The sequence below is a fragment of the Zootoca vivipara genome, chromosome 13, assembly GCF_963506605.1.
Source record: "Zootoca vivipara chromosome 13, rZooViv1.1, whole genome shotgun sequence".
Lineage (NCBI taxonomy): Eukaryota > Metazoa > Chordata > Lepidosauria > Squamata > Lacertidae > Zootoca > Zootoca vivipara.
The window spans coordinates 27,343,058-27,369,135 of record NC_083288.1 but is presented as its reverse complement, the minus strand read 5'-3'; the positions used below and the strand labels follow the sequence as shown (position 1 = coordinate 27,369,135).

At 41.7% G+C, this 26,078-nt stretch overlaps 1 protein-coding gene across 1 annotated transcript in view; it reads right to left on the bottom strand.

The window, feature by feature from the left end:
• Nucleotides 1-26,078, bottom strand: part of LOC132593103 (uncharacterized) — a 53,200-nt gene that overhangs the window by 11,795 nt on the left and 15,327 nt on the right. The window contains exons 7-12 of the mRNA XM_060282115.1: nt 25,509-25,712; nt 25,060-25,212; nt 15,351-15,515; nt 13,791-13,952; nt 3,692-3,856; nt 1,035-1,271 (exon numbers count right to left, since the gene is read on the bottom strand). Of these exons, the coding sequence (XP_060138098.1) occupies nt 1,035-1,271; nt 3,692-3,856; nt 13,791-13,952; nt 15,351-15,515; nt 25,060-25,212; nt 25,509-25,712 (1,086 nt within the window). The remainder of the gene's footprint in view (nt 1-1,034; nt 1,272-3,691; nt 3,857-13,790; nt 13,953-15,350; nt 15,516-25,059; nt 25,213-25,508; nt 25,713-26,078) is intronic.

Below are 26,078 nucleotides of genomic sequence, written 5' to 3'. Positions count from 1 at the left end.
CTGTGGAAATTGGGCTTTTCCCAGATCCATCCCAGTTTGATCAACTGACATTTACTGAATGCTCAGTACTCACTGTACAATGTCAACTCCTTTCTACAAATGTTAGTCATGCTCAGAGTAGACCCACTGAAATTAATGGCCATGGCTAATTTCAGTGGGTATACTGAAAGTACATGTTAGTGGAATATGACCCACTGCACTTCTAGATGCCTTTATGCATAAAATCTTGAACAATGAAGAGAGTTTTGGCAGTATTAGCAAAAGCCATAGCCCACAAACAATCATGTCACCACAAGGCCTAAATTGTTGTTTTCTATTCCTCTCTGCCTTATTCTTAGTAGTAAACATAATTTGTAGCACACACCTCTGCCTCAGTCCTTCTGCGTTTTACTCTGCCAGATATCTGAATATATGCCCGGTGTCTAGAAGGCATGGGTCATGAAGACATCGGGGGGGGGGGAGTGCTGGAAACATTCCTGCGTTTTGCCTTTACACATAAAATCTTGAACAAGGAAGAGAGTTTTGGCACTGTTAGCAAAAGCCATAGCCCACATACAATCATGTCACCACAAGGCCTAAATTACATGCCATGATGACAAGTCCGCAATAAAGCAAAGGAATAGGGGTGACATTTGACGTATCAAATGGGCAGGCGGGCAGGGCTTGCTGAACCCGTCTTCTACACAGTAACTCCCTCAGCAAACCATCTCAATATCCCGTTTCTCCCAAACAAACTTCAGTACTGTGAGTGAGTCCAGTTGGAAAAGAGGGGATGTAGGTGGGGGTGTAGGGTCTGAACAACAGGGGAAGATTCACAGCCATCTTTCTTTCTTTCTTTTTTCATGATACATTTTTATTGATTTTCCAACAAAATTGATATATCAGAAGAGAAAACAATATATACATCAAGATCAACAGCACGACTTCCTTCCTTCCAGCAAATGGTAAATTATTTCAATCTCATATCGTATTGTTTAATTCATTATATATGTATCATTGTGAGAGTTATGTTATTACCACTAACGTTTTCATACCTTTATAATTGATTTTAGCATATTCAACAAATTTACTCCATTGAAATTTGAGTTTTCCTTCATCCTGTTCCCGGATTCTATTGGTGAGTATGGCTATTTCCATATATTCCAGAAGTTTCGACTGCCACTCGTTAATTGATGGCATTTCGTTAATTTTCCATTTCTGGGCTATTGGAATTCTCGCCGCCGTAGTGGCGTACAAAAAGAAATTTTGGTCAGTTTTTGCTATTTCTTTGTCTAAAAATCCCAACAAAAAAGCCTCTGGCTTTTTGGGAAAGGTGTATCTCAGAATTTTCTTTAATTCATTGTAAACCAAATCCCAAAAATTTTTAACCTTTTTGCACTCCCACCACATGTGGTAAAATTCTCCCACCGATGTTTCACATTTCCAACACCATTTATTTTGATTTCTATACATTTTGGATAATTTTACTGGTGTTAGATACCAACGGTGTGCTAACTTCATTACATTTTCTTTGAGTGTAGTACATGCCGTAAAATTTAGGTGTTCTTTCCATAGTTTTGTCCAGCTATCAGTGGGTATGTTGTGCCCGAAATCTCTCGCCCATTTGATCATACAATCCTTTGTCAACTCATCCAACGTGTACCAATCCAGTAACAAATTGTACATTTTTGATAATATTTTTTGATTATTTTCCAATAATTCAATTTGAAATTTCGACTTTTTTTACCTCAAAACCAGTTTCTCTTCTATCCTTGTTAAATAAATCATTAACTTGATAATATTGTAGCCATCCGGCGAATTTATCCTTAATCTGGTCATAAATTTTTAATTTAAAATCATCTTTCGTTTTTACAACAATATCCTCATACGTAATTCCTTTCCTTTCCATATTCACTTTTTGTATAGCTAGGACGTTTAAGGGGGCAACCCACCATGGTGTTTTCCTTTCTAGTAGAGCTTTATTACGGTTCCATACTTCCAAGCACCTGTGGAAATTGGGCTTTTCCCAGATCCATCCCAGTTTGATCAACTGACATTTACTGAATGCTCAGTACTCACTGTACAATGTCAACTCCTTTCTACAAATGTTAGTCATGCTCAAAGTAGACCCACTGAAATTAATGGGCATGGCTCATTTCAGTGGGTATACTCAAAGTACATGTTAGTGGGATATGACCCACTGCACTTCTGAATGCATTTATACATAAAATTTTGAACAATGAAGAGAGTTTTGGCAGTGTTAGCAAAAGCCATAGCCCACAAACAATCATGTCACCACAAGGCCTAAATTGTTGGTTTCTATTCCTCTCTGCCTTATTCTTAGTAATAAACATAGTTCTTGCACACACCTCTGCTTTAGTCCTTCTGCGTTTTACTCTGCCAGATACTGTATTTGAATATATGCCCGGTGTCTAGCAGGCGTGGGTTATGAAGACATCGGGGGGGGGGAAGTGCTGGAAACATTCCTGCGTTTTGCCTGCGAGATCATTCCTCCCCCCCCTCACTTGCTTACCCGACATAAATTACATGCCATGATGACAAGTCTGCAATAAAGCAAAGGAATTGGGGTGCCATTTGAAGTATCAAATGGGCAGGCGGGCAGGGCTTGCTGAACCCTTCTCCTGCACAGTGACTTCTTCAGCAAACCATCCTCAACATCCCTTTTCTCCGAAAAAATCTTCAGTACTGTGAGTGAATCCATTAGGAAAAGAAGGGGGGGGGTCTGAACAGCAGGGGAAGATTCATAGTGATCTTCCTGCATGTCACTTTGGTTCTGTAGATTGTACTGCTGATCCTACTGCTCACCAACTCTCTTCCTAACCAATCTGTCAGAGCAGGGGAAACAGAGCGGCAAACATGTTACAAGCGGCCGCTCGGGACTTCATGGAAAGCATGGCCTCCATGGGGATGTCTCTGAATAAGTTTCATCCAACTCATAACTGCGGACATGCCTTAGACCTGGTGTTTACCTCAACAGATGTTGGTGATCTGACACTAAGTAAAAGTGAAACAAAAAAACTGCCATGGTCTGATCTCTTCCTGGTGCAACTTGACTTCTCCATGACCCTTCCCTTCTGCAGGGAGGTGGGACCAATTCAGATGGTCCACCCCTGCCACTTAATGGAGTCAATGGCTTCCAGAGACTGGTAGGTGATGTTTTATCCCACCAGGGCAGTCTCAAGCAGATCGCCCCGCGCCACCGGGACTATACCTAGAACCGCCCCTGTATCCCACGTTGATGGCCTTTTAGCTGATTCCCTCAGGGCCATCTGAAGCAGGTCGTGCGCCCTGGCACCGTGGGACGGAGATCGCTCTGGCGCCCCCGTCCTGGTGGACGGCGCCCTGTCACCCCGCGCCACCGAGACTACCCCTAGAGCCGGGCCTGGCAGAGTTAACCAGGGCTATTGACTGTCTGGCTCTGAAGCGCCCTCTCCGATTGCATGGAGCCCGGACAGCCCCGTGGTTTTCCCCAGAGCTGAGATTCTGGGGAATGAAATTTTGATGTTTTGCATGCAAAGCAAGTGTGCACAATGTGGGGCCTTCCAGGTGTTTCACATCAGTCTGCCCCCAACAGGTCTGGCCACTGGTCAGTGGTGATGGGAACTGCAGTTTAAAATGTCTTGAAGTGCCTTGACTAATTATTCATCCAGCCAACCACTCCTGTTATTCCAGGTCCCTGCATCATGCTCACCGATATCAGGACAGTAGCTCCATTTATGGTCCTTGTCATAGTCCTTTGTTGTCGAACACCAGAAGTCCTGTCTCCGTGCATTTTTCTGGGTGCAGGTATGGTAAGTTTCGCCCATGTACACAAAGGGGAAGACACAGGGTCGTCCATTAGCATTACCTCCATTCTCTAGGCCCAAACAGAGTGAAATTATATGCATTGAAACATACTACTAATTATCACAAAATACAAAAAACAAAACAAAACAAGTCTCATATATATAAACCTTGCCAGGAATCTCCTTTGCAAAGACTTTGAAAGATAGCTACAAACCAAGGACAAAAGAATTGGTCAGGAGCCTGTGAGAGCAAGTGACAATTGCTCAATTGACAATAATGTTAAAGAAACATGATACTATAAAGAAAGATTAAGTGAATGAATCCAGTTATACTAGATATAAAACAAGACATGGGGCTACCTGGCATTTATGCCAATGTAATACATCAGTAATGTTAGAAAAGATGACATGTGACTTCTATGGTCTATGCAACCTTTATCAATTATTAGGAGGAAATATTTGCACAAAAGTGCCTCTTAGGTACATAGTTTTAACCATATTTTCAAATTAACAAACTGGTGATGTTTTTCATTTCTTCAGAAATCTTGTTGCATGAAGCAACTTGAAAGGAGATTTGTAATAGTTCGGGCATAAGGAAGATCAATACAAGCTCAATAGTCCCAAAGCTCATTAAGAGCACAGAAAGAGTTCTGCTGCATCAGACCAAAGGCCCATCTAATCCATCATTTGGTTTCCACAATGTCCAATCAGACATCTAGCTTTAAAGTTCACAAGGAGGATCTGTTTACTTTATTTCAGTAAAATGGCTATGCATATGTGTGACATAGGAAACCAGAAATAGAAGAGAATACAGGTCACCTCTAAGAGCACATGATCTCCAGTCCACAATTTCTTTCGAGATAGGGTTAACATCTGTGGCACACCACCGATAATCATGGTCTCTCGCGATGCAAGTGGAATGTAATTCACCCTTGTACTTAAATGGGTAGACACAGGGATAACCAACTGAAATGGAAACAGGAGACAAAGGTGTAAGAATAAGAACTGCAATGCATTAACTAGAAACTGTTAGTTATCATCCATGCATGTATGACTGCTGTCTCAATTTCCACTCACTCAACATTCAGTTTTCTAGTTGAATTGAAGCTGGTTTAAGAAAATCAAACACCAAACAGCAGAAACTACAGCATCAGTATGGATCGTGGCTAATACCATGTGAATGTGGCTTCAAAAACTAGCAGCGAACGAGCAGTGGATACAGAGCAAGCCACTGCTTCTCAAGCTGTCTCCTGTGGTGGGCTGGCATTCCCCCCTCCCCAGTGTGCCACAGACTGCTACCATATGTAGTCACTGAAGCATCCCACCCAACCTGGGCTGTGGTAGAGGCACTTGGGACCAGCAGCCATGCTTTCTCAGTCCATGTCTGAGTGCTTATTTTATTTATTTATTTTACCCACCAGTTTCCAAGGAAAACCCAATCTTTACCACTGAATCGGATCGAATGGCAATTTGAGTTTTCCATGGATTGCCATTTACTCCAATTCAGTGGTAAAGAGTGGGTTTTCAGGGATGCCAGGTCCAAAAACAAGCAGTCAGGTGTTGACATGGACAGCCCGGACCTGTGCCTAGAAATGTGGAGCAAGGTAAGTATGAGTGAGCCTGGTGCTGGTGGTGGTGGTGGTTGTTATATTGATACCTCACCCATCTGGCTGGGTTTCCCCAGCCACTCTGGGTGGGTCACAGCACATACTAAAACATCAAACATTAAAAACTTCAGATGTCTTCTAAAAGCAGCAGAAAACCATGACCCATTTTTGAAAGGGAAGGATGTGGCAGTTTTTAAGGGGAAGGGATTTCAGTCTACCCCCTACATGCCAGGGGTTTAGTTTAAGGGAGATAGAACCTCTATGGAGGCTGCAATTCTGTGCACACCTACGTGGGAGTAAGACCCAGGGTTGTTTTTTTCAGCTGGAACTCTCCAGAACTCAGTTCTACCACCTCTCAGGTAGGTGCCATTGCTATTATAACAGAACAAGGGAGCTGTTCATGTTGAGTTCCAGCACCTCTTTTTCTAGAAAAAAAATAGCACTGGTAAACCCATTAATTATGGTGCTGGAGGAGACTCTTGAGAGTCCCATGGACTGCAAGAAGATCAAACCTATCCATTCTTAAGGAAATCAGCCCTGAGTGCTCCCTGGAAGGACAGATCGTGAAGCTGAGGCTCCAATACTTTGGCCACCTCACGAGAAGAGAAGAATCCTTGGAAAAGACCCTGATGTTGGGAAAGATTGAGGGCACTAGGAGAAGGGGACGACAGAGGCCTAGATGGTTGGACAGTGTTCTCGAAGCTACGAACATGAGTTTGACCAAACTGCGGGAGGCAGTGCAAGACAGGAGTGCCTGGCGTGCTATGGTCCATGGGGTCACGAAGAGTCGGACACGACTAAACGACTAAACAACAACAAAACCCATTAACTCAGTGGGACTTACTGTGGACAGACTGTAAGTCATCTTTTCCCCACTAAGACAGGACCATAGCTAAACAGACGTTTATGCAAGTGAAGGCTAATTGTAAGAGATCCTTTGAAAGCAGATATCAATGATTCACTAGCCTTGTTAAGATGAAACAGAAGAAAATTCATGGAATATTTCTTACCCACAGCTTCAGGCAACAATAAGAAGAGACTACAGGTGAGCAAGAGGAATGCCATGATGGAGTCCATTTCTTCTCTAAGGAACTCTGAGCGGCACGAGGTGGGTCCTCTTTTTACAAGCTCCACTTAGTCCTTCCTTCCTCCAACTACAGATGTCTGATGTTGGCACAACTACAATAAATGGCATATTTCCCAAAAGCAGCTCAGTGTACCTCATCATATTTTGTTTCCTCTTTGTATACAATGCTAAAAACAAAGGGAAGTGGGTCTTATCTTGCAATGAGTAAAAATAGAAGTTTCCTTAGAAAATGATTACATCTGACTTGAAATCGAGAATTATACCCTCAAAGCTCCAGGGATGATATACCATAGCTGTCAACTTTTCTCTTTTTTAAAGGGAAATACCCTTATTCTGAATAGGATTCCTCGCAAGAAAAAGGAAAAGTTGACAGCTATGCATATATCAACAGACAGATTCCAACTATACCTTTACTACCACCATGATCTGGGGAGTGGGATGTGTGTGTTATAAATCTGTAATATGCAAATTATACATATTTTGACATTATTTACACAGAACCTTATCCCTCAAAAAAAGTCCACAAAGGAAACACATACAACAAAAGGAGGTGGTTGCTTCCTGATGTGGTCGAAATGCTGGCGGAAAAATACAGATTTGGAAAGTTACTCTTTTTAGCATATATCCCTGCAAACTGAAAATTAGCACAGGTATCTCTTCCCTTTATCCCCCCCCCCCTTTTCCCCTTGATTTTCCCAGTAGTTATTCTCCCATCCTTGGTTAATTCCCTTCCCTCCTCCTGAGGGGCTTTCGACTCACCGGGCATCAGCCCCTCGAGTGCTCCCAGTCTTTCAAGCTTGCCACTACTTCTTGACATAGCTGCCAAGTTTTCCCTTTTCTCGCGAGAAAGCCTATTCAGCATAATGGAAAATCCCTTTAAAAAGGGGATAACTTGGCAGCTATGCTTCTTGAATTGCCGTGGGCTTTTATGCAGTGGCATTTCCTTCTCCCGGCTGCGACTGCAGCTTTGGTGCTTGAAAATTTTATTGGGCAACTGATCGCTTTTGGGCATAGTGGGGAGTTCCATCTCCAAGCGAATTGCTTTTTCTTCTGTTCTGCTTATAGGGCTGGTGGGGAATTTCCAGGGCCGGTACCCCACCTCCACCCAACCCCGCATTTAACATGATCGCCATTTTGTACCCTCTTTCCAGTAGGGGAGGTCTTCACCCAGCTAATTTTTGCGGGAGCGCCATCATGTTTTGGCAGGAGCACCATTTTGGTTGTGGGGTGCCTTTTCAATTCCGTTTGTATTTTTGTAATACCCCTTGTTTAAAAAAGATAGTTTTGGGATGCCTATCTAGAGAAATCCCAGTCCTCATTCACAATCAGCACCCCAGGGCCTGGGGGTTTAGGGCCTCAGTTTGCACAGCATGTGGGGGGGGGAATCATATTCCAAGCCAAGCTCCTCACATGCTTTTAGTTCTTTGTAGGTCCGGGCTGCTCCTTCGAGGGAGGCACTCAGCATTCAGTCGTCTGAGGAGGATCTCCCTGTGCCTAGAGCCCCTTCTTCTGGTGGCAATTGGCATAAGAGTTGTCGCTCCAAACACAGGGCCAAGAGGCACAGAGATGGCGACGCCTCCTCTTCCACTGGTACACCTTCTCAGACCTCTGATGATGCTAGGGTTATTTCTGCAGCTTACCCCAAGAGATGTTTTCACCTGTGGATTAATCAATCGTTGGTGCGTAAGGCCATTACGTTGAATGATTTTCTCAATTTTGAAAGACTTACGTGTGTTTTTTGGATAACAGTTTTATGACAGAGTTTGGATAACCTCACTGTAATAAGGATGCAGAAATTATTCTTGAATGGGCTTTAAAGTCTTGTGGGTCCAATATATTGCGTTTTAATCCTAGAAAATGACCTAAGGGGAGGTTATCACAGATATGTTTGGGATGGTTAGGTCTGTAATGTAACAAGGAGTTTCTATCTGTGCTTTTCTTATAGGGTTGCACTTTAATTCTCAATTTCTAGATGAAAGAAAGGTAAACAATGTGGACTCAGTGTACCCATAGCTGCCAAGTCTCCCATATTCCCCAGGAAACCCCCATTTTTCCAGCTGCACCCCAGCCAGAAAAACGGATTTTTTTGTTTTTTCCCGGTTTATTCTGGCGCGGCAGCCATTTTGGAACTGGGCGGAGCATGCTCAGAAGTGACTTTTGATGCTGCTTTGCCCAGTTCCAAAATGGCTGCAGCGCGACTTCTGGTGCTTCTACTTCCGGCCTTCTACTTCCGGTCCAGTCCCTTATTTCTCAGGCTGGAACTTGGCAGGTATGAATGTACCTTCAAAGGTCAAGTGTGGACACACACTATTGATCCAATGGTTGAACGGTTCAAAAAGAGCCTCCGAAAAAATAAATATAAACTCATATATATACTGGCCATAAAACACAACGTATTAACTGAATGGGTTATTGTGAGCAATATGTTCTTTCTGCCTGTCCAGGTGTTCACCCTTAGCTGACCTATCCTGGTGCCCTGGGTCAGTGCTACCTGCAAGGGTGCAGGGAGCTAGTCAAACCAGAGCCTATGCAACCACTCACCTACTGTAATCAATAATGTTGTGGCCTAAATACTGCCAAAAAGCAAACCAAAATTTGAGTCAAGTGTGAATTTCTTTAGGGGGGAGGTCTCTGTGTCTGAACACGCAAATTCCACCCAGGACTCTCTATCTGGCCCTCAAGGTGTTCCTCAGGTCATACACCCTGTGCAGACGTGAACGCTCCTTGCGGGTTTTGGCCTGGGATGAATCTACATTGATCTGTAAAAATGTTATTAAATATAACGTTATATCATTCTCAATGCAGTTTTCTAGGAAGCTGATTTAGTGAAGATTGGGAGATGATTCTGATTATAAGAGACGGTGAACCGAGCTTATCATACTGAGTTGGCACAACCTCTAACTTCTTCTTTCAAGTCTTTAGATAGCAATCAAAATAGCATTTTCTGCCATTTAAGGCCAATGGCTTGGCCTGGTGCAATGATGTTCTGTATCTGCCGAAGCATGTGTCATTTCTCTTGATAATTTAACAGCAACAGAGCAGTCTAAGTTGTTCCATGTTTGTGTTGTGTAAAATTAGTTATTCAAATCTTACAGCACTTACATAATATACAGCTTCTCCAAGTGTCCCTGTTTTCCAGGGACAGTCCAAAATTTACAAAAACCAACCTGGTTTCTGGTTTAATCCCAGAATGTACCTATTTTCCTTGGGACAACCCTATTTTCATCAAAAAAAATGTTGAAGGGTATGGTAGGACATTCCTATTTTAATTGGAGAAATGTTGGGAGGGTAGAGTTATCCGACCCCCAGCCCAAGAAGATAAGTAACTATACAACCTTTAGAAGAAACAAAATTAAAAAATTCTTCCAGCAGCACCTTAAAGACCAACTAAGTTTTTATTTTGGTATGAGTAGCTCATACCAAAATAAAAACTTAGTTGGTCTTTAAGGTAGCCAAAATAAAAACTTAGTTGGTCTACGTAGTCGAAACAAAATAAAAAAAAATCCTTCCAGCAGCACCTTAAAGACCAACTAAGTTTTTATTTTGGTATGAGCTTAGCTAAGCTCATACCAAAATAAAAACTTAGTTGGTCTTTAAGGTGCTGCTGGAAGGATTTTTTTATTTTGTTTTGACTACGTCAGACCAACACGGCTACCTACCTGTAACTAGAACCTTTAGAAGATATCTGAAGTTTCTTAATGTTTACTGTTTGATTATGTTTTTATACATGTTGGAAGCCACCAAGAGTGGCTGAGGGAAACCCAGTCAGATGGGCAGGGTATAAATAATTTGTTGTTGTTGTTGTTGTTGTTGTTGTTGTTGTTGTTGTTGGGACAATTGGACAATTGATTGTTGTTTCATATACATTGGTACCTCTAGTTACGAACTTTATTCGTTCCAAAGGTCCGTTCTTAAACTGAAACTCTTCTTAACTAGAGGCGTTCTTTCACTAATGGGGCCTCTTGCTGCTGCTGCACTGCCAGCACATAGTTCTCAACTCGAGGTAACTCTTCCAGGTTAGCAGAGTTTGTAACCTGAGGTGTTTGTAACTTGAGGTACCACTGTAATTGCAAACTGGTTGGAGAGGGATCCACAATGATTTATCATTGCAGTGGGGCTATGCACATGCTTATTTTAAAAGTCAACAAACTGCTATTAACCACAGCAGCAAAGTACACTTTGGTAGTGCTTTTCCTCATCACTATTTTTTCCCATATAGTTTAATGATGCACAATATTGGCTTCTCCTGGTATCTCAGTATTTAGTACCATGGGCTGATCTTTCCAAAAGTAACATTGGACATCTTTATAAACAATTCTTTAGAAACAGTTTATATTTGTCTCTGCTTTAGTCTCCATCGCAAAAAACAGTCATAACTGGCTACACTCTTGCAAAATAAAGTATAGTAATTCAATGTATCATATAAATTTCAACATAAATGAGTCATAAAATACAATGAAACAAGCAGAAGACCCAGTGGATCAGTTCATACTGCAATCAGTTCATGGATCAGGTCTAGACATTGGTATGTGTCTGTTCCACCTACATCAGTTCTTAAAGTCCCAGCAATAACAAGTACCAGTAGTTCCAGTTCCACAGAATCCTATTCCAAAGACAAGGATTTTCAGAATATAAACATTGTTTCACCGTCCTGGGCTTCATCAGTAGTACAGGTTCTGGGTGATGCGAATAATGCATTGTTGTGATGTCACACTCTTTTTTACAAAAAGAATAATAACAATACCATAAACAACTGTACATACCAAAAGTGATGTAACAAGATAGTAGTTCTGTGTCATAGTATTACCTGCGATAAACATCAACTGTTACAATGTGAGGTTATATGGACAAAGACAGTATTGATTTCAATTACTGTACAGGTGTTGGCAATCCACAGATACAAAATTTCTTTCTCAAAGTGACCCTTGTAGCCCAGCAGAAAGTTAAAACCCAAATTAAACCATGCTTAGGTGTTATGTATGTAAAATTAATACAAACTCATGGACAACCGTAACCAATTTTCAGATACAAAGTAATAGCAGTCGATAGAAACATAAATTGTTGTTGTTGTTGTTGTTGTTGTTGTTGTTGTTGTTGTTGTTGTTGAAGAGACTCCTCCACCCCACAGAAGTAAACAAACTTAGTCCATACTTAGGTATTCTACATATCAATACTGGTGCCTACTCATAAAAAGCAACTGTAATCAAATTCAATATTCAGACCTGAGGAGTGTAACGTAGTCAGTAAAAAAATAAACCTAGTTTCTTTCGGCAAGAGGATATTTTTAGCTCGTTCGACAGGACCCAAATACATCCAAATTACAAAAAAGGTCAGGTCCTCATCTGAATGAGATACTTAATAAAATGTTACACTAGAGGAGCATCTATTACATTGTTCCTAATCCTAGAACGGTGCTCTGATATTCTTACTTTTATGGGTCTGAGAGTATGACCTACATACAACAAACCACAGGGACATCTAATCACGTAAATAATAATAATTATTGTTGTTGTTGTTGTTTATTTATTTATTTATACCCCGCCCATCTGGCTGGGTTTCCCCAGCCACTCTGGGTGGCTTCCAACAGAAATATTAAAATACACTAATTTCTTAAAGATTAAAAGCTTCCCTATAACAAGTGGAGTAGCACATGTGCCAAATGCCTGTAAAACGAACTTAAAACCTTCTTTATTGGTAAACCCTTTTACCTGTAGAGCATATTTACAGGAGGTGCAATGCCCACATCTTTAAAAAAAATACCACGTGGAGGACTGGACAACATACGTTATATTCTAGGGAAGCGTAAATACATGAAGATCGTCTATTAACATGTGAAACAGATGTAAGAAGGATCAGCCTCTCTCTTACGTGTGTTTTTTGGATGGCAGTTGTTATGACTGAGTTTGGATAACCTCACTGTAATAAAGATGCAGAAAGTATTTTTGAATGGGCTTGAAAGTCTTGTGGGTCCGATAAATTGCGTTTTAATCCTAGAAACTAACCTAAGGGGAGGTTCTCACGGAGATGGTTGGATCTGTATTGTAACAAGGAGTTTCTATCTGTGCTTTTCTTATAGGGTCGCACTTTAATTCTTAATTTATCCACAAAGATTTCTAGATGAAAGAAAGGTAAACAATGTGGACTCGATGTACCTTCAAAGGTCAAGTGTGGACACACACTATTGATCCAATGGTTGAATGGTTCAAAAAGAGCCTCCGAAAAAATAAATCTAAACTCATGTATATACTGGCCATAAAACACAATGTATTAACTGAATGGGTTATTATGAGTAATATGTTCTTTCCGCCTATCCAGGTGTTCACCCTTGGCTGACCTATCCTGGTTCCCTGGGTCAGTGCTACCTGCAAGGGTGCAGGGAGCTAGTCGAACCAGAGACTATGCAAACACTCATTGTTGTGGCCTAAATACTGCCAAAAACCAAATCAAAATTTGAGTGAAGTGTGAATTTATTTAGGGGGGAGGTCTCTGGGTCTGAACACGCAAATTCCACCCAGGTCTCTCTATCTGGCCCTCAAGATGTTCCTTAGGTCATACACCCTGCCCAGGCTTGAACGTTCCTTGAGGGTTTTGGCCTGGGCGGGATCTACATTGATCTGTAAAAATGTTAATAAATATAACATTATATCATCCTCAATGCAATTTTCTATTGTTGAAGGCTCACTGCTCTACGGTGCCCTCTGGTGTCACATTTTATTAACACATTTTTAACTTTATAAACAACCAGTGTAGATCTGTCACAGGCTGGAATGTGTCATTGAACTCTGATAATATCTCTTACTTGCCAGAGTGGAGGAAAGAATGGGGTGCTTGAATATTTGTAGAACCTAGCCTACTGTATAAAAGTAAAAAATTACTTTTGGGGACATATGGCCCCCAAAGTTTACCCAGAAGGGAATGTGGCCCTTGGATTACAAACCGTTCCCCATCTCTGTGATACAGAGCTGATTTAGAGAAAACCTCTCTTTAACACTTAATCGGAGCATATATCAATTTGGGTTTTCACCAGATTGCCATTGGTTCCAATCTATCACTTAAGAGGGGGCATTATTTGAGGTTGGAAGTGGGGCAAGGTGAAAACTGCTAGGTCTTGGTATGGCAGAAGTGGACGTGTGGCCAAGGACACTGGCATTCTGAGCACCAGGACCCAAAAATGAGAGATATTTTTCATCCATCATACTGAATCGCCCAACCCATCCTCTTGTTCTTCCCATCCATATACATCCCAAGAAAAAGTGAATAACTCACTAAAACGGTTTGGCTAAGCTTTCCTCCCCTCTATTTCCCTCCTACCTGAAGGATCACAGTATGCCCGTTTTGGGTCTTCATCATAGTTGCTGGTCAGAGAGCACCAGAGTTTGCCAGTGGATTCCCCATCAGTTGTGCAAGACGTATAAAGTTTTCCTTCGTAGATGAAAGGAAATACACATGACCCTGTAGGTCTTGTACTCAGTCCTGGATGGAAATGGTGAAGGGAGGGGTCAGAAAAGATGGGAGTCCTGTAAGGCAAGAGAGCTTCCAAGACCATGCCCTCAATAAAGATTCTCATTCAGAAGAATCAAATGCTCTGCTGTTTCATACCTTATCATTCAATGGGGGTCAGAACAAAGACCAACATCTATTGATAAATGTGCAAGTTATTTGCAGTAGATCAGCAGGTGTCTCTCATTTCAATCACTTAATACCAGTTTCAATTTAAAAATTACAAATGCTCTCCCATTGCTGGACTGAGGTCTTAGACACACTGTATTTCTCACCTGTAAAATAGGGATGCTGATTGCTGGTCAGTTTTAGAGTTTTGTGTTAGAACCATTGGTCTCTTACGAATCTGGTCTAGATGCATACCTCTGTGCAGCTCATCCTGCTGTATGATGTGCAGAGTGCAAGCCAAGCCATCTGCGGACTCATTTTGTATTTTCCCACCTCTAGCAACTACTGCCTGCACTACATTTTTGCACTTGGTTGTGGTAGGTGCACACTGAGCTTCTAATAAAAGTCTGAAATTTCCCCAGGCTATTGTAATGTTTAAATCGGTTGTCAGTGTTGGGCTTCAAGTTTAAAAACAAAGAAAATCAGAAGACTTGGTAATAGCTCTTTCCCAACAAGTATACCATACTGAGATGAAGCACCAGTGAAAGATTGGAAACACATGTAAGTCTTAAAACACTGCCTAGTGGCCTTAAATTGGATCTTTACACTCCCCCCAGAAGCTCCTAACTGGACTTCCATAGGCTGGGCAAGTAGCCCATCAACTTACTATTACAATTGTGTAGGGCAACAGGGAATCCTGCTCCAGTACCTTTACGGCTTCATAGGTAAATACAAATTGTTAAATCTGGCCCGGTACCCAATTCTCAAGCAGTGCAATGCCTATAGATACTATTGCATATGAGCAGCATGAGCATAGCTGCCAAGTTATCCCTTTTTTTAAGGGAAATTCCCTTATGCTGAATAGGCTTCCTCGTGAGAAAATTGAAAACTTGGCAGCTATGAGCATGAGAAATGTTACTTAATCTGACACAAAGAGCTGGAGCAGTTCTATACTGAGATGGACCATTGATTCACTCAGTTCTGAATCACCTCTTATTGAGAAGTTGTGTCTTTTCAATTCCTGCTATCTAAAAATTCACAGACTGAATTTGGCACTTTAGGCATTTAACCTATGTCCTTCACCATCAAGCTAGGCTCTTCTCCACCTTTCTACCCAGCCCCTTTTCTATACAATGTAAATTTACATCCCAGTTTCTGTTTACAGCTTCTCATCAGACCACATGGTTACTCTCTTTGGTCTACCAACAACTGGCTTAGGCCACCCAATCACCATCTTAATAAAAACCTGTAAGAATTTCCTACTGGTTTCAGAACAATAGCTCCACTTCTGGTCCTTATCATGGTTCACTGTGGCGGCACACCAGAACTTCCCATGTGGATTATCTTCATTGGTGCAAGTATAGAACGTCCGGCTCTTGTAAGCAAAGGGGAAGACACAAGGCTGGCCATTGGAATTCCCTCCATATTCTGTAGATGCGGAGAGCACAAAGGGTCAGAAGGGCTGACCTTAAGTCATCAAACTCCAACTTTAAAGAAGATAATGAAAAGCTGATGGTGTAAATCCTTTTGACAGCTGATTGATTGCAGCCTATTAGTATATGTCAGTCCAGGAGCACCTCTTGATTGACACCAATAGTCCAAATTATGGAGGAACCAAGCCTCCTCCATGGAGGCTCATCCATGGCAGGGACACACTCCTAGATCACACCCACTCTGCCTTTCTCATACATTCCCTTTAAGTAGCTGTTTTTTTTCTTTGATAGAATTGCAGCTACATCAGAATTACTCTGAATTACTCTGTGGTCCTGTTTCCACATTCACAAAATATTACCTACAATCTATATTGATCCTGTAGTTTAATGCATGTTTTTTCTCAGACCAACTTTATTCTGATTAGAAAACTGCATGCAGAGTCAATGTTAATGTCAATATACCCTAACAGCCATCACACAGGAACAGGTGGGGTTGCTGGGACAGGGGAACCGCAGAATCACAGAATTGTAGAATTGGAAGGGACTCAAAAGCTCATCAAGTTCAACCCCCTGGAATGCAGAAATCACAGCTAAAGATGATGTGTGTCAGGTCCATGCACCCCCCATCCTCTCTCTGATGTGAAAGACTCTGCCGCAATTGTGGCTCAAAATGCCACGGGAAAGAATTACCTCACTGTGTTTCCAGCCTTGAATGGGAACATAGCTTATGCAAGCCAGGTCTATATAAAATCTGCTGAAAGTGGAGATCACCAATACTGTATAGTAATCCAGCTTGAACGAACCAGAAATTATACATGGACCATTCCTTACCTTTACTTGCTGTGTGTGAATGTAGGAGAACCCAACTGTACAAGAGGCAGGTTATAATGGAAGCCATTAGCTCTTTAAGACAACTTGACAGGCATAGGAATGCCGAGTAGCCTCATTTACCCTCTTTATAAGCCCCTCTTGGCCACTCCTTCCTCCCACAACTACAAACACCTGGTTTTTGCACATTGGACAGGGACTGAGCAAACAATATATGCATACCTAACTCCCCGAATGATATTCATGTACGCTTCAGACTATCAGTTCAGTGGGCATTAAGCTACATGATGAGGCAACACACACACTGCTTCACCACCCTGTCCACAACATGCAAAGATGCAAGAGGATTTGAGCAATTTTGTGGGGGTGGAGATTCAACAGTTGGGCAAAGTTAGCATCGATCTGGCTGATGGTGAACACAGTTTATATGTAAGGTTGGCGGTTCGGAGCCATGCAATGAGGTGAGCTCTCGTTCCTTTGTCCCAGCTCCTGCCAACCTAGCAGTCTGAAAGCATACCAGCGAGAGTAGATAAATAGGTACTGCTGCATGTGCCAGAAGCTGTCTGCGGAAAAATGCCAGCTCCCTCAGCCTGAAAGCAGAGACGAACACTGCACCCCAACGTCAAATACAACTGGACTTAACTGTACAGGAGTTCTTTACTTTTACCTTTTTACCTAACCAGACTTGGGTATATGAAGAGTCCAAGGATAGTCCTGTACAGTGCAAATGTCTGGCAGTTTCTAGGCAAACTGCAATTAGATGAAACATTAACAGTTCTTTAGAAAACAATTTTTTAAAAGTCCTTCCATTTTTTTAAATATTAAAATTAGATCTTGATTAACAATATTATCACAACATACAGATAAAAAATAACAACTGACACACATGCTTTCCAAACAAACCAACAAAGCAAAACAAATCCTTAATAACAGAATATTCTGACAAACAAACAAAAACATTTAAATCTATCCAATTTAAACCAATACGCTTCCACTCAGCATTCACTCCTATCCAAAATTTTAGACTTCCCCTTGCCATCTCTTCGGGTTATTTATTTTAAATCCTTTCACTGCTATATCCCCTCAATACTTAGTCCTCAAAAAAAAGTGTGCATGCACATGAAAGCTCATACCAATGACAAACTTAGCTGGTCTCTAAGGTGCTACTGGAAGGAATTTTTTAATTTTGTTTTGACTATGGCAGACCAACACGGCTACCTACCTGTAATTAGAAAACAATTGTTCATTTGACTCCTCTATGATCCTAGGCTTCAGTATTGGCTAGAACCTTGCAAAGCCAGCTTCTTTGACCAGGGCCTTGGCAAAATGCCCTCTGATCAGCCCCTTCCTCTATTGGTGAGTTTACGTGGTGCCTGGTACTGATGCCAGGCCTGCTGTCTTATTGTAGGACCTAGTTGCCCATCATAGAGGCATGCTAGGTGGTGAGGAAGGTGCAACTGCCAAATCAGAAGAATTTAAGGAATCGCTTCTCCAAGTTTCTATCTGAAAGCATGAGGTGTTTGTATGTTTGTTAGAAAAGGCTTCATGGGCCAGTCATCCTTGGCACCCTGACAATATATGTACACTTCTTGAACCCTTTCTTTAGAGTGTTTTTAGATATATCTTCTTTTGATTGGCAATGGGCTGTCTTCAATCTTTCTGATTCACCAGTGTGCATGGTACAATAATTGTAATGCAGGCATCGGATGCCTGCCTAAAGGAGATCAAAATTCACATTTGCTTTCTTTTGTACCATCTAAAAATATCTTTTAGTATTTTCTCTGTGTGCCATATATGGGAGTGCAGATTTTACGCTTGTCAGATCTACTTTGCTTTTTTATTAGAACCCCGAGATTTACTAACCAGAGCCACTTACAAGAAACCATAGTTAGAATGAAAGAATTCTGAGCCCAGGGATGAAAGGACAGGGTGCCCCTGAGCATACCCCAGGCCTAGGAACTTGTTTTTGATACTGGAACTAACATGAGGTCACCAAAAAAAGTCTACTCCTGGATAGCTCCTCCACCCACTTGAGCAGCCTCATTTAGATGTGAGGAAGTAACTTGGTTATTGCTATTATTCAATAACTGGGAGTCAGAAAACTTTGTTGACCTACAACACATCACCCTGAGGTATCCCTAGATCTCTATCCACTTTCTGCTCACTCCTGATGAAACCCAGTACTTGATTTGGAACTCTGCTCTTGCAGATGAATTTGCAGGCTATACACTTCTATATGCCTTCCAAATTATGGGATTCTGCAGGAGGTTGGTAAGGAAGACCTCTCTTTCAGTGGGGCATGGAGATTCGGCTGGGTTGCCCCCACAAAGTTACCCATAAAATAGTTTCATCCTGCTGGATAGCAGAGATGTCTGAAGTTGGCAGCAGCCTACTTTAAAGTGAAACTAATGTGAGATTCAGCGGTATGATCTTCATTACAGAGTTTTAAGTTCTCCACAGCAATTCACTAGAGTTTCCAGGAGGGAGTTTTTTGGTTTTTTATTTTTTAAAAAGGATTTCCAAACCTCAGCATTTTTATTTATTTATTTACCAGTGCAAATGACTTACGAGAAATGAGAGCAGACAAACAGAGCCTTTGTCCCACTGTTGGTTTAAAGAGAAGTTGCACTCACGGTCTCAGTTTGACCACTTGATCAGGTCAATGCCGTGGTCAAAGGTAGGAAGCAAAATGCTTGGTAAGGGGGCAGTGAGCAAGAAAAATCCAATCAGATTTAACAGGTCTGCCTGCCCAGAGCATCTGTTTGCTGCATTTAGGTGATATTTGGAAATAATGTTCGTTATTCTCAGGTGGGTGTTCATCACCTTCATAACTCCAGGATCATGATATATGAATCCTACTAGCACAGTCAGTCAGGACCTAATCAGGACTCAGTCACAGGATTTGTCTTTTGGTGCCAGGAATCTACCTTGGAATGTGCAAAGAAATGACACAGATATCCTTGAGCATGAAAAGGGATGTGAACAGCCACCCATATAAACACATATGGGCCTGAGCTTGAGAATCAGCACTGCCGCCAATTTCCATCCTTGGTAACATGGTTGTAGTAGTAGAGTCCTTTAAGTTCCTGGGCTCTATAATTTCTCAAAAGTTAAATTGGTCAAGCAACATCAATAGTATTATTTAAAAGGTCCACCAGAGGTTGTATTTTCTGTGTCAACTAAGGAATTTTAAATTACCCCAGAAAGATTTTTTCCCTTGTGCCATTAAATTGTTAAATTTGTAGATGTGTAGCTGAAGGGGTGGTCAATTATGGGTGGGCTTCTTTGCTTATCTGTATTGTGAGTGGAACAGTGTGTGTATGTCTACATTGCAATGTAGACGAAACAAATTCCAAGTATGTTGGAAAATGTACTTGGCCAATAAATTATTATTATTATTATTATTATTATTATTATTATTATTATTTTCTTTTCTCCCAAATTAATCACCAAGGCCACAAGGGGATACACAGATTCCATGTTTGCTGCTTCTGCATATCAGTCATTTATTTATTTATTTATTTATTTATTCATTCATTCATTCATTCATACAACCTTCGCTCATTTCCTATGCAAGCTGTACTTTGCATGTACTTTGCACAGAACCACTGTTACTGTATGCTGTGGAAGTCTGAGAACAGTGTAGCAAAAGAGTTAGCTAAAGAGTTTCAGTACTGCTCAATACTTGATAGATTACCTGAAAATCATGACAGACTTGAGTTCTGTGGAAGGAAGGTAGAATTAGGGATTGGGGTGGTGGGGTCAATTCACTTTGTTTTTTAAAAGTGATTCTACCTAGTTCACATATTCTGAAATGATGCATAAACTGAAACACAACCATTCTTAAAAATGGGCACTTCTCTGAATTCTGCAAAAGCAGTTCTTCAGCAAAGCAATGTTTCCAAAAAACGCATCTACTAAGTTAAATGTGCATAAACATGCATATATTAGTGAAAATAGCACAAACAAATGCATTTTATTAAGGAGAATATCAAAACTGGGGGGGGGGGGAGCTTAGCGAAAAATGTGTATGTTATGCAAAAGTGCGGACAAAAATGTGCATTAGGAGAAATTTGCACAAAAATGCTGGTCCCCCCCCCCCCCCTTATTGCAAACTGCTGTGGATATGTGAAGAACTGAGCTTAAGACTGGAAAAATGAGACATTGAAATTGACGTTTTCACCAACCACTAAGTGGGATGTAGATAAATGGTCATTTTTAATTTTTTTAAAAAATTGTTCATCTATACACACAGCAAAAAAGCATACATGTCAGACACTAAGAAATAAGAGTTTGATCTATACATAAGCTTGGGTACCAGGCTCAGTTTTCAGGTGCTTGTAGCCACTTTGTGCTGCCCCCCCCCTTTCAAACAAAGTTTCCAGTTCAGTTCCAACTTCCAAACTGGGGTTCTAACATTTAGTGGAGAATGCAGTTATTGATCACACTACCTTGCATACTCTGGGAACAGGGAAAACAATCTCTTTTCCCCTCTTTAATTGCATCCCCATTAAGGGATTCAACGTGTAAAGGTTCCAATCCCCCAAACATTTGCTGGAGAATGAAAAACAGTAAGCAGAACCAGCTTTCTGCAAACAGAGGAACAGACATTGTGAGCAAGCACACTGGAGCTGGAGAGGGTAGACTGGGAGTCTGCAGGGGTCTTGTGGGAACTAATGTGGGACTAGATGAGGAGTAGCCTGTTGTTGTTGATGATGATGATGATGATGATGATGATGATGATGATGATGATGATGATGGCAATAACTCCCATTTTCCCTGACCATCAACCACACTGGCTCTAGCTCAGGCATCCCCAAACTGTGGCCCTCCAGATGTTTTGGACTACAATTCCCATCATCCCTGACCACTGGTCCTGTTAGCTAGGGATCATGGGAGTTGTAGGCCAAAACATCTGGAGGGCCACAGTTTGGGGATGCCTGCTCTAGCTGATGAGAATTGTAGACCAACAAAATCCGGATTACACCATGTTGGCTACCCATAGAAAAATACTGACAGGAATGAAGCTCCCAGTGAGAGTTTATCCACTCTCTGCATTGCTGCAGAAAGGTCAGGTTTTTTGTATTAATTTGATACAGGACAGATGTAATAAAACACCCATGGTATAATTTCCATTTTTGTCTGGTTAAAAAAGTCACAATAAAATAAATTAACCAAAGATTTTGTGTACATTCTAACACCATCTTAGTCATCTCTATATATTTGTTATTTTTGTATAATGAAAGTTTTCTGAGATGTGGAGCAAAATTCTTCAAGGCCTTCTATATTCCCTCCCAACCTTACAGATGCTATTTGTTATCTACTTGATCTTTTTGTTTAACAAATGTATCTTGCTTTTAAAACAAAACAGTAAAAGGAAAATCTTTTCAGCACTTTAAAAGCAAATTAATTGAGAATAACTGATATTGTAAAATGGAAATAAAGTGTTTATTAACCTTTTGAAGAAGAAAAAAGAGTTTATCCACTTCAATCATAGCTTCTCTGTCTTGGTGGCTCACACTTTACAAAGCTACTCTATTGTGAACTTGCAAGGATAGACTTTATTAAGTATTCAGGTGAAATAAGCCACTTAGCATTCCAGGAGGACGCAATTACAACGACCCGGGTCAATCATCCACCCACAATCATCTGAAAGTTGCACATTTCTTGTGTACATCTGTAACATCACTCACAAGTCATCTTGTCATCAAAATGTAAACTATGCAATGGTACACAGAGGTCAATTATATAGGTGCCCAGAACAGAATGACCTCATCAGTTCTTGATAAAAGTAAATTCATTTCATGCTAGCTGGATTACACAGTAGCCTACACGCCTCCTTTTTTGTATAGCAAAACTGAAATATTTCAGATTTGATCCCAAACGAACACTTTCCCTACAGTTTATTCCAATTAGCAGAGGCTAGAGAATAACAGCTATGGGGGAGGAGATGCTGTAGGTAGTACTCCCTTCTTTTTTTCTCCCTTGTCTATTCACACCACTGCAGCTTCTAACATTTCAACCAGGCCTACCCTATTTACACTCTTCTGCCCAACCATAATAATCTGTAGGTGTTTGATGATAACCGTGAAATCATGGCCGTACAGAAATGCACAATTATATTACTGCTTGATTTTAATTACTAATTTTAATTACTATTCTTTTATATGACTTAGTGCTACCATGTGTATAATCCAAAAGACTACAGCTGTCAGACAAGGCAAAAATAGATTTTGTTTTTCAGCAACTGAGCACAGAGCTGCTCATCATGTGAGTAAAGGACAAGGGAGGAGTTTGTGTATCAGCTAGGAAATCTAGGATGAAAGTGATGACAGTGTTAGATATGCTGGTGGTGCTTCTGAACTGCTGTTCATTGGTGATGAGGGTAAAACATCTTCAGAGGCTGGGTCCCTAGCAGAATCCTAGGCCAGGGATGAAGAGCAGCTGCAGTCTGTAAGAGACTTTATCCATAGTTGTGGCATAGGTGGAAACAGGATAGGCCCAGATGAAAACTAGCCACTTTCCACTAGTCAAATAGTATAGTGGGAATCACAGATCCAAGATATTGGTTGATTGGTTTTGGTAATCTGGTGGGAAAAGATACATGCTAGTTAGTTACCAACAACACCTAAAGTCAGAGCCAATAGGCATGTAGCAAGTCCAATAAAGCTAGAAGGCAAAGGGTTCATGCGCTGATTTCTTGAATACTCCAAAGGGCAGAATCTCAGGCATTAGGAGCCCTGGGGCATGTTGTTTCCAGAGTACCCAATGTGTGCATTAAGGATTCAGGCAACATAGGAAACTGCATTTCACAGAATTATTGGTGTCTGAGGTGTTGCTACTTTAGCCTTGAAGGGGCCAAGGAGAAAAGGTCTCACAGAAAGGTTTCCAGTACAGTCACTGGGTAACCAGAAAAAGAAGAGGGTGTGAGTCAGGGTATCTTGGTTTTTTGGGTTTTTTTAATATTTTATTTATGGTTTTCAGGTTTATACATTTTGATAATTTTACCGTTATTTTAACATTTCAAAACTTGACTTCCTTCCCCCTGTTTCTGTAGTTCCTTAAATTATTTTTAATATTTTCTGCATATCCAAATTAAGTTAATTTGTTCATTTATTCACCTACTTTAAGTCAGAGTATCTTGATGCTATGGGCTGGCTGGATGCAGAGGAGTGGTGCGAGGCACCAGCTGGGGAACCCTCAAGGGAAGAAGGCTTGGAGCCACGGGAGTGGTGGTGGGATGACAATGAGTGGTCTGAAAAAGAAGAAGGAGCAGACTGGGAGGAGGAGATGTTGGAAGCTGAAGAGGTAACAGGGTTTATTGAGCAGGAAGAGTCTGTAGCAGACAGCAGGCCAGAAACAGAAGCTAGAGAGGAGCAGGGCCAAGAGGCAGAGATCAGGCAGGCTGCTTAAGAAGCCAAAGGGTCTCCCCTTCCTGCTGTGACCAGCTCTCCTTCCCCCTAGTCTCCCAGGACCAAAGAAAGGGCAAAGGAGACACACACACATCAAGAAAGTCTTAAGCTGCTTGGGAAGGATCAGGGGTGGGGGAGGCTTAGACAACTGTGGGAAGACAGGGACCATCAGTTCTCACAACTGCCTCATTCGGCCAAGATCTACCAGGAAGAGCTGATGTGCTTACTAGACCTGGCCTCCTGAGCTGTTTCTTGGAATAAAGAGTTAAGTTCACCAATGCTGTGTACGTTTATTACTGACCTACTCCTGGCACTTGAGGAGAGAGGCATTCTGACTCTTTTGTGTGCTTATTTATGTGATTGGAAGCATGGCCAGGTCCAAATTTCAAAATTAGGAAAATAAACCAAGTTGTTTTCTATATGTGGCTTGGGGCGGGGGGAATCACCTTGACTTGCTAAGCCTAATTCTAAGTGAAGGCAAGGGAAGTTAGCTCATCACCAGCTTCCCCCCAAATTAACTCTTGATCGTTCATTGTCTACTGAAGTGCTGAGCAGTATTACACGGTTAAAAGATCACCCCTGACTTGTATCATGAAAAGGCATATGTCATCTCTCATGGGCCAAAAGCAAGGGTGGGGAACCTTAGAACACTCTATTTAGCCCTCATGACTCCCTCCAGGCCTCTCACTCTTTGTGAGACACACCCCTTACCAGCCCTGCGTTGCACCTTCCTTGGATGTTTTTGCCAGGCTCCAGTGTATCATCAGATTCTGATAATGTTTCTTGGTTGAAGGAGGATAGAGAAGGGTGTGTGGGTGTGTAGGAGCCAGCCTACTGTACAGAGGTAAAATTTGCATATATTGCTGCACCCACAGCTTCTCCTGGCCCCGCCCACCACTGTCATGTGGTCTATGGAACGTTGCCCAGAAGGGAATGTGTCCCTCAAGCTGAAAAATATTCCCCCACCCCCGATTGAGAGACAAATAAAAATGACATGGAAACATGAAACACGTTTACCTTGCTAATAGTTGCCGGTCTCACTTGTCTTTATGGCTGATAATCATCTTGTTTTTTCAAATCTGTGGAACATAAGGTAAAGTTTTGTTGGGGGGATTTAAGCTGTAAAAGGAAACCAGGACTTCGGGGGGACCTTAATGTAGATACAAAACTGTACAGAATGGAAAAATGGAGAAATGAATAAAAGAAAGCTTTCTAATCTGTGACACTTCCACTGCTGTGCTTGCTACCTATGCCCACTATAAAGCACTTCTTGAAGCACCAAGAAGAATTCATTCCTACCTGAAGGTTCGCAGTATTTCCACTGGCGACCTTCATCATAGTTGCTTGTGAGAGAGCACCAATACCTCCAGTTCATTGTCCCAACTGATGTACAGCTTGTGTAAGTCTTGCCTTTGTAGGTGAAAGGAAAGACACAGCTCCTCGATTCTGCACCTTGTCCCATGAGGGTTGGGAGTGGAATGTAAGAGAAAACCATGAGATGAGCACCTCTAGCAAAGGAATGAGGCTAGGAAGCTATCTTAATAATACTTCTGATTATTTGGGAGTTATTTGCTCCCAAATAACTGCGCATTTAATTACAGCCTACAGCATATTACTTCAACACATTGCAATGAAGACATGGAGCAAAATCTGCTTGGTAGCATGGGCTTCCAAGTAAACATGAGATCAGGCTGCCTGTCTGAAACCAACTTTCTCCTACACCCCCACCTGGGCAGCTTTCTGCTAACCTGGTAATAAAACTTCCCCACTTCTCAAATTCGTGTCAGCACAGAAGCTCCATAGCTTCTGCTCGTCGTAGTTTGGAGTAGTGGAACACCAGTATCCCCCATTCTTCTCGCCGTCGTCATCCTCATTGGTGCAGGCATCATATGTCTGGTTGTTGAAGGTGAAAGGGAACCAACAAGGCTGGCCATTGGAGCTCCCTCCATACTCTGCAGACAGAGGGAACACAAAAATAATATGCCGTAGAGTTTCGTCGTGTTGTCAAAGAGAACTGTATGGAGGATATGGGCAATGGCTCTGCATTCAAGGACTAGATAAAGTCAGACACTTAATGAATTAGGCCAAGGCCCACCTCCTCCAACATCTTGTTTTCACAGCGGCCTGCAAGGTGCCTATGGGAAGCCCATACAAGAAATGAGTGCAACTTCCAATTCACAGCAGCTACTAGACGCAGGCATAATGACTCTGACAGTGGAGGTGGAACACAGCCATAGTAGCTGGTAGCCTCTGGGAACCTTATTCTCCATGAATTTGTCTAACCCCCTTTTTAAAGCCAGCCATGTTGGTGGTCATTG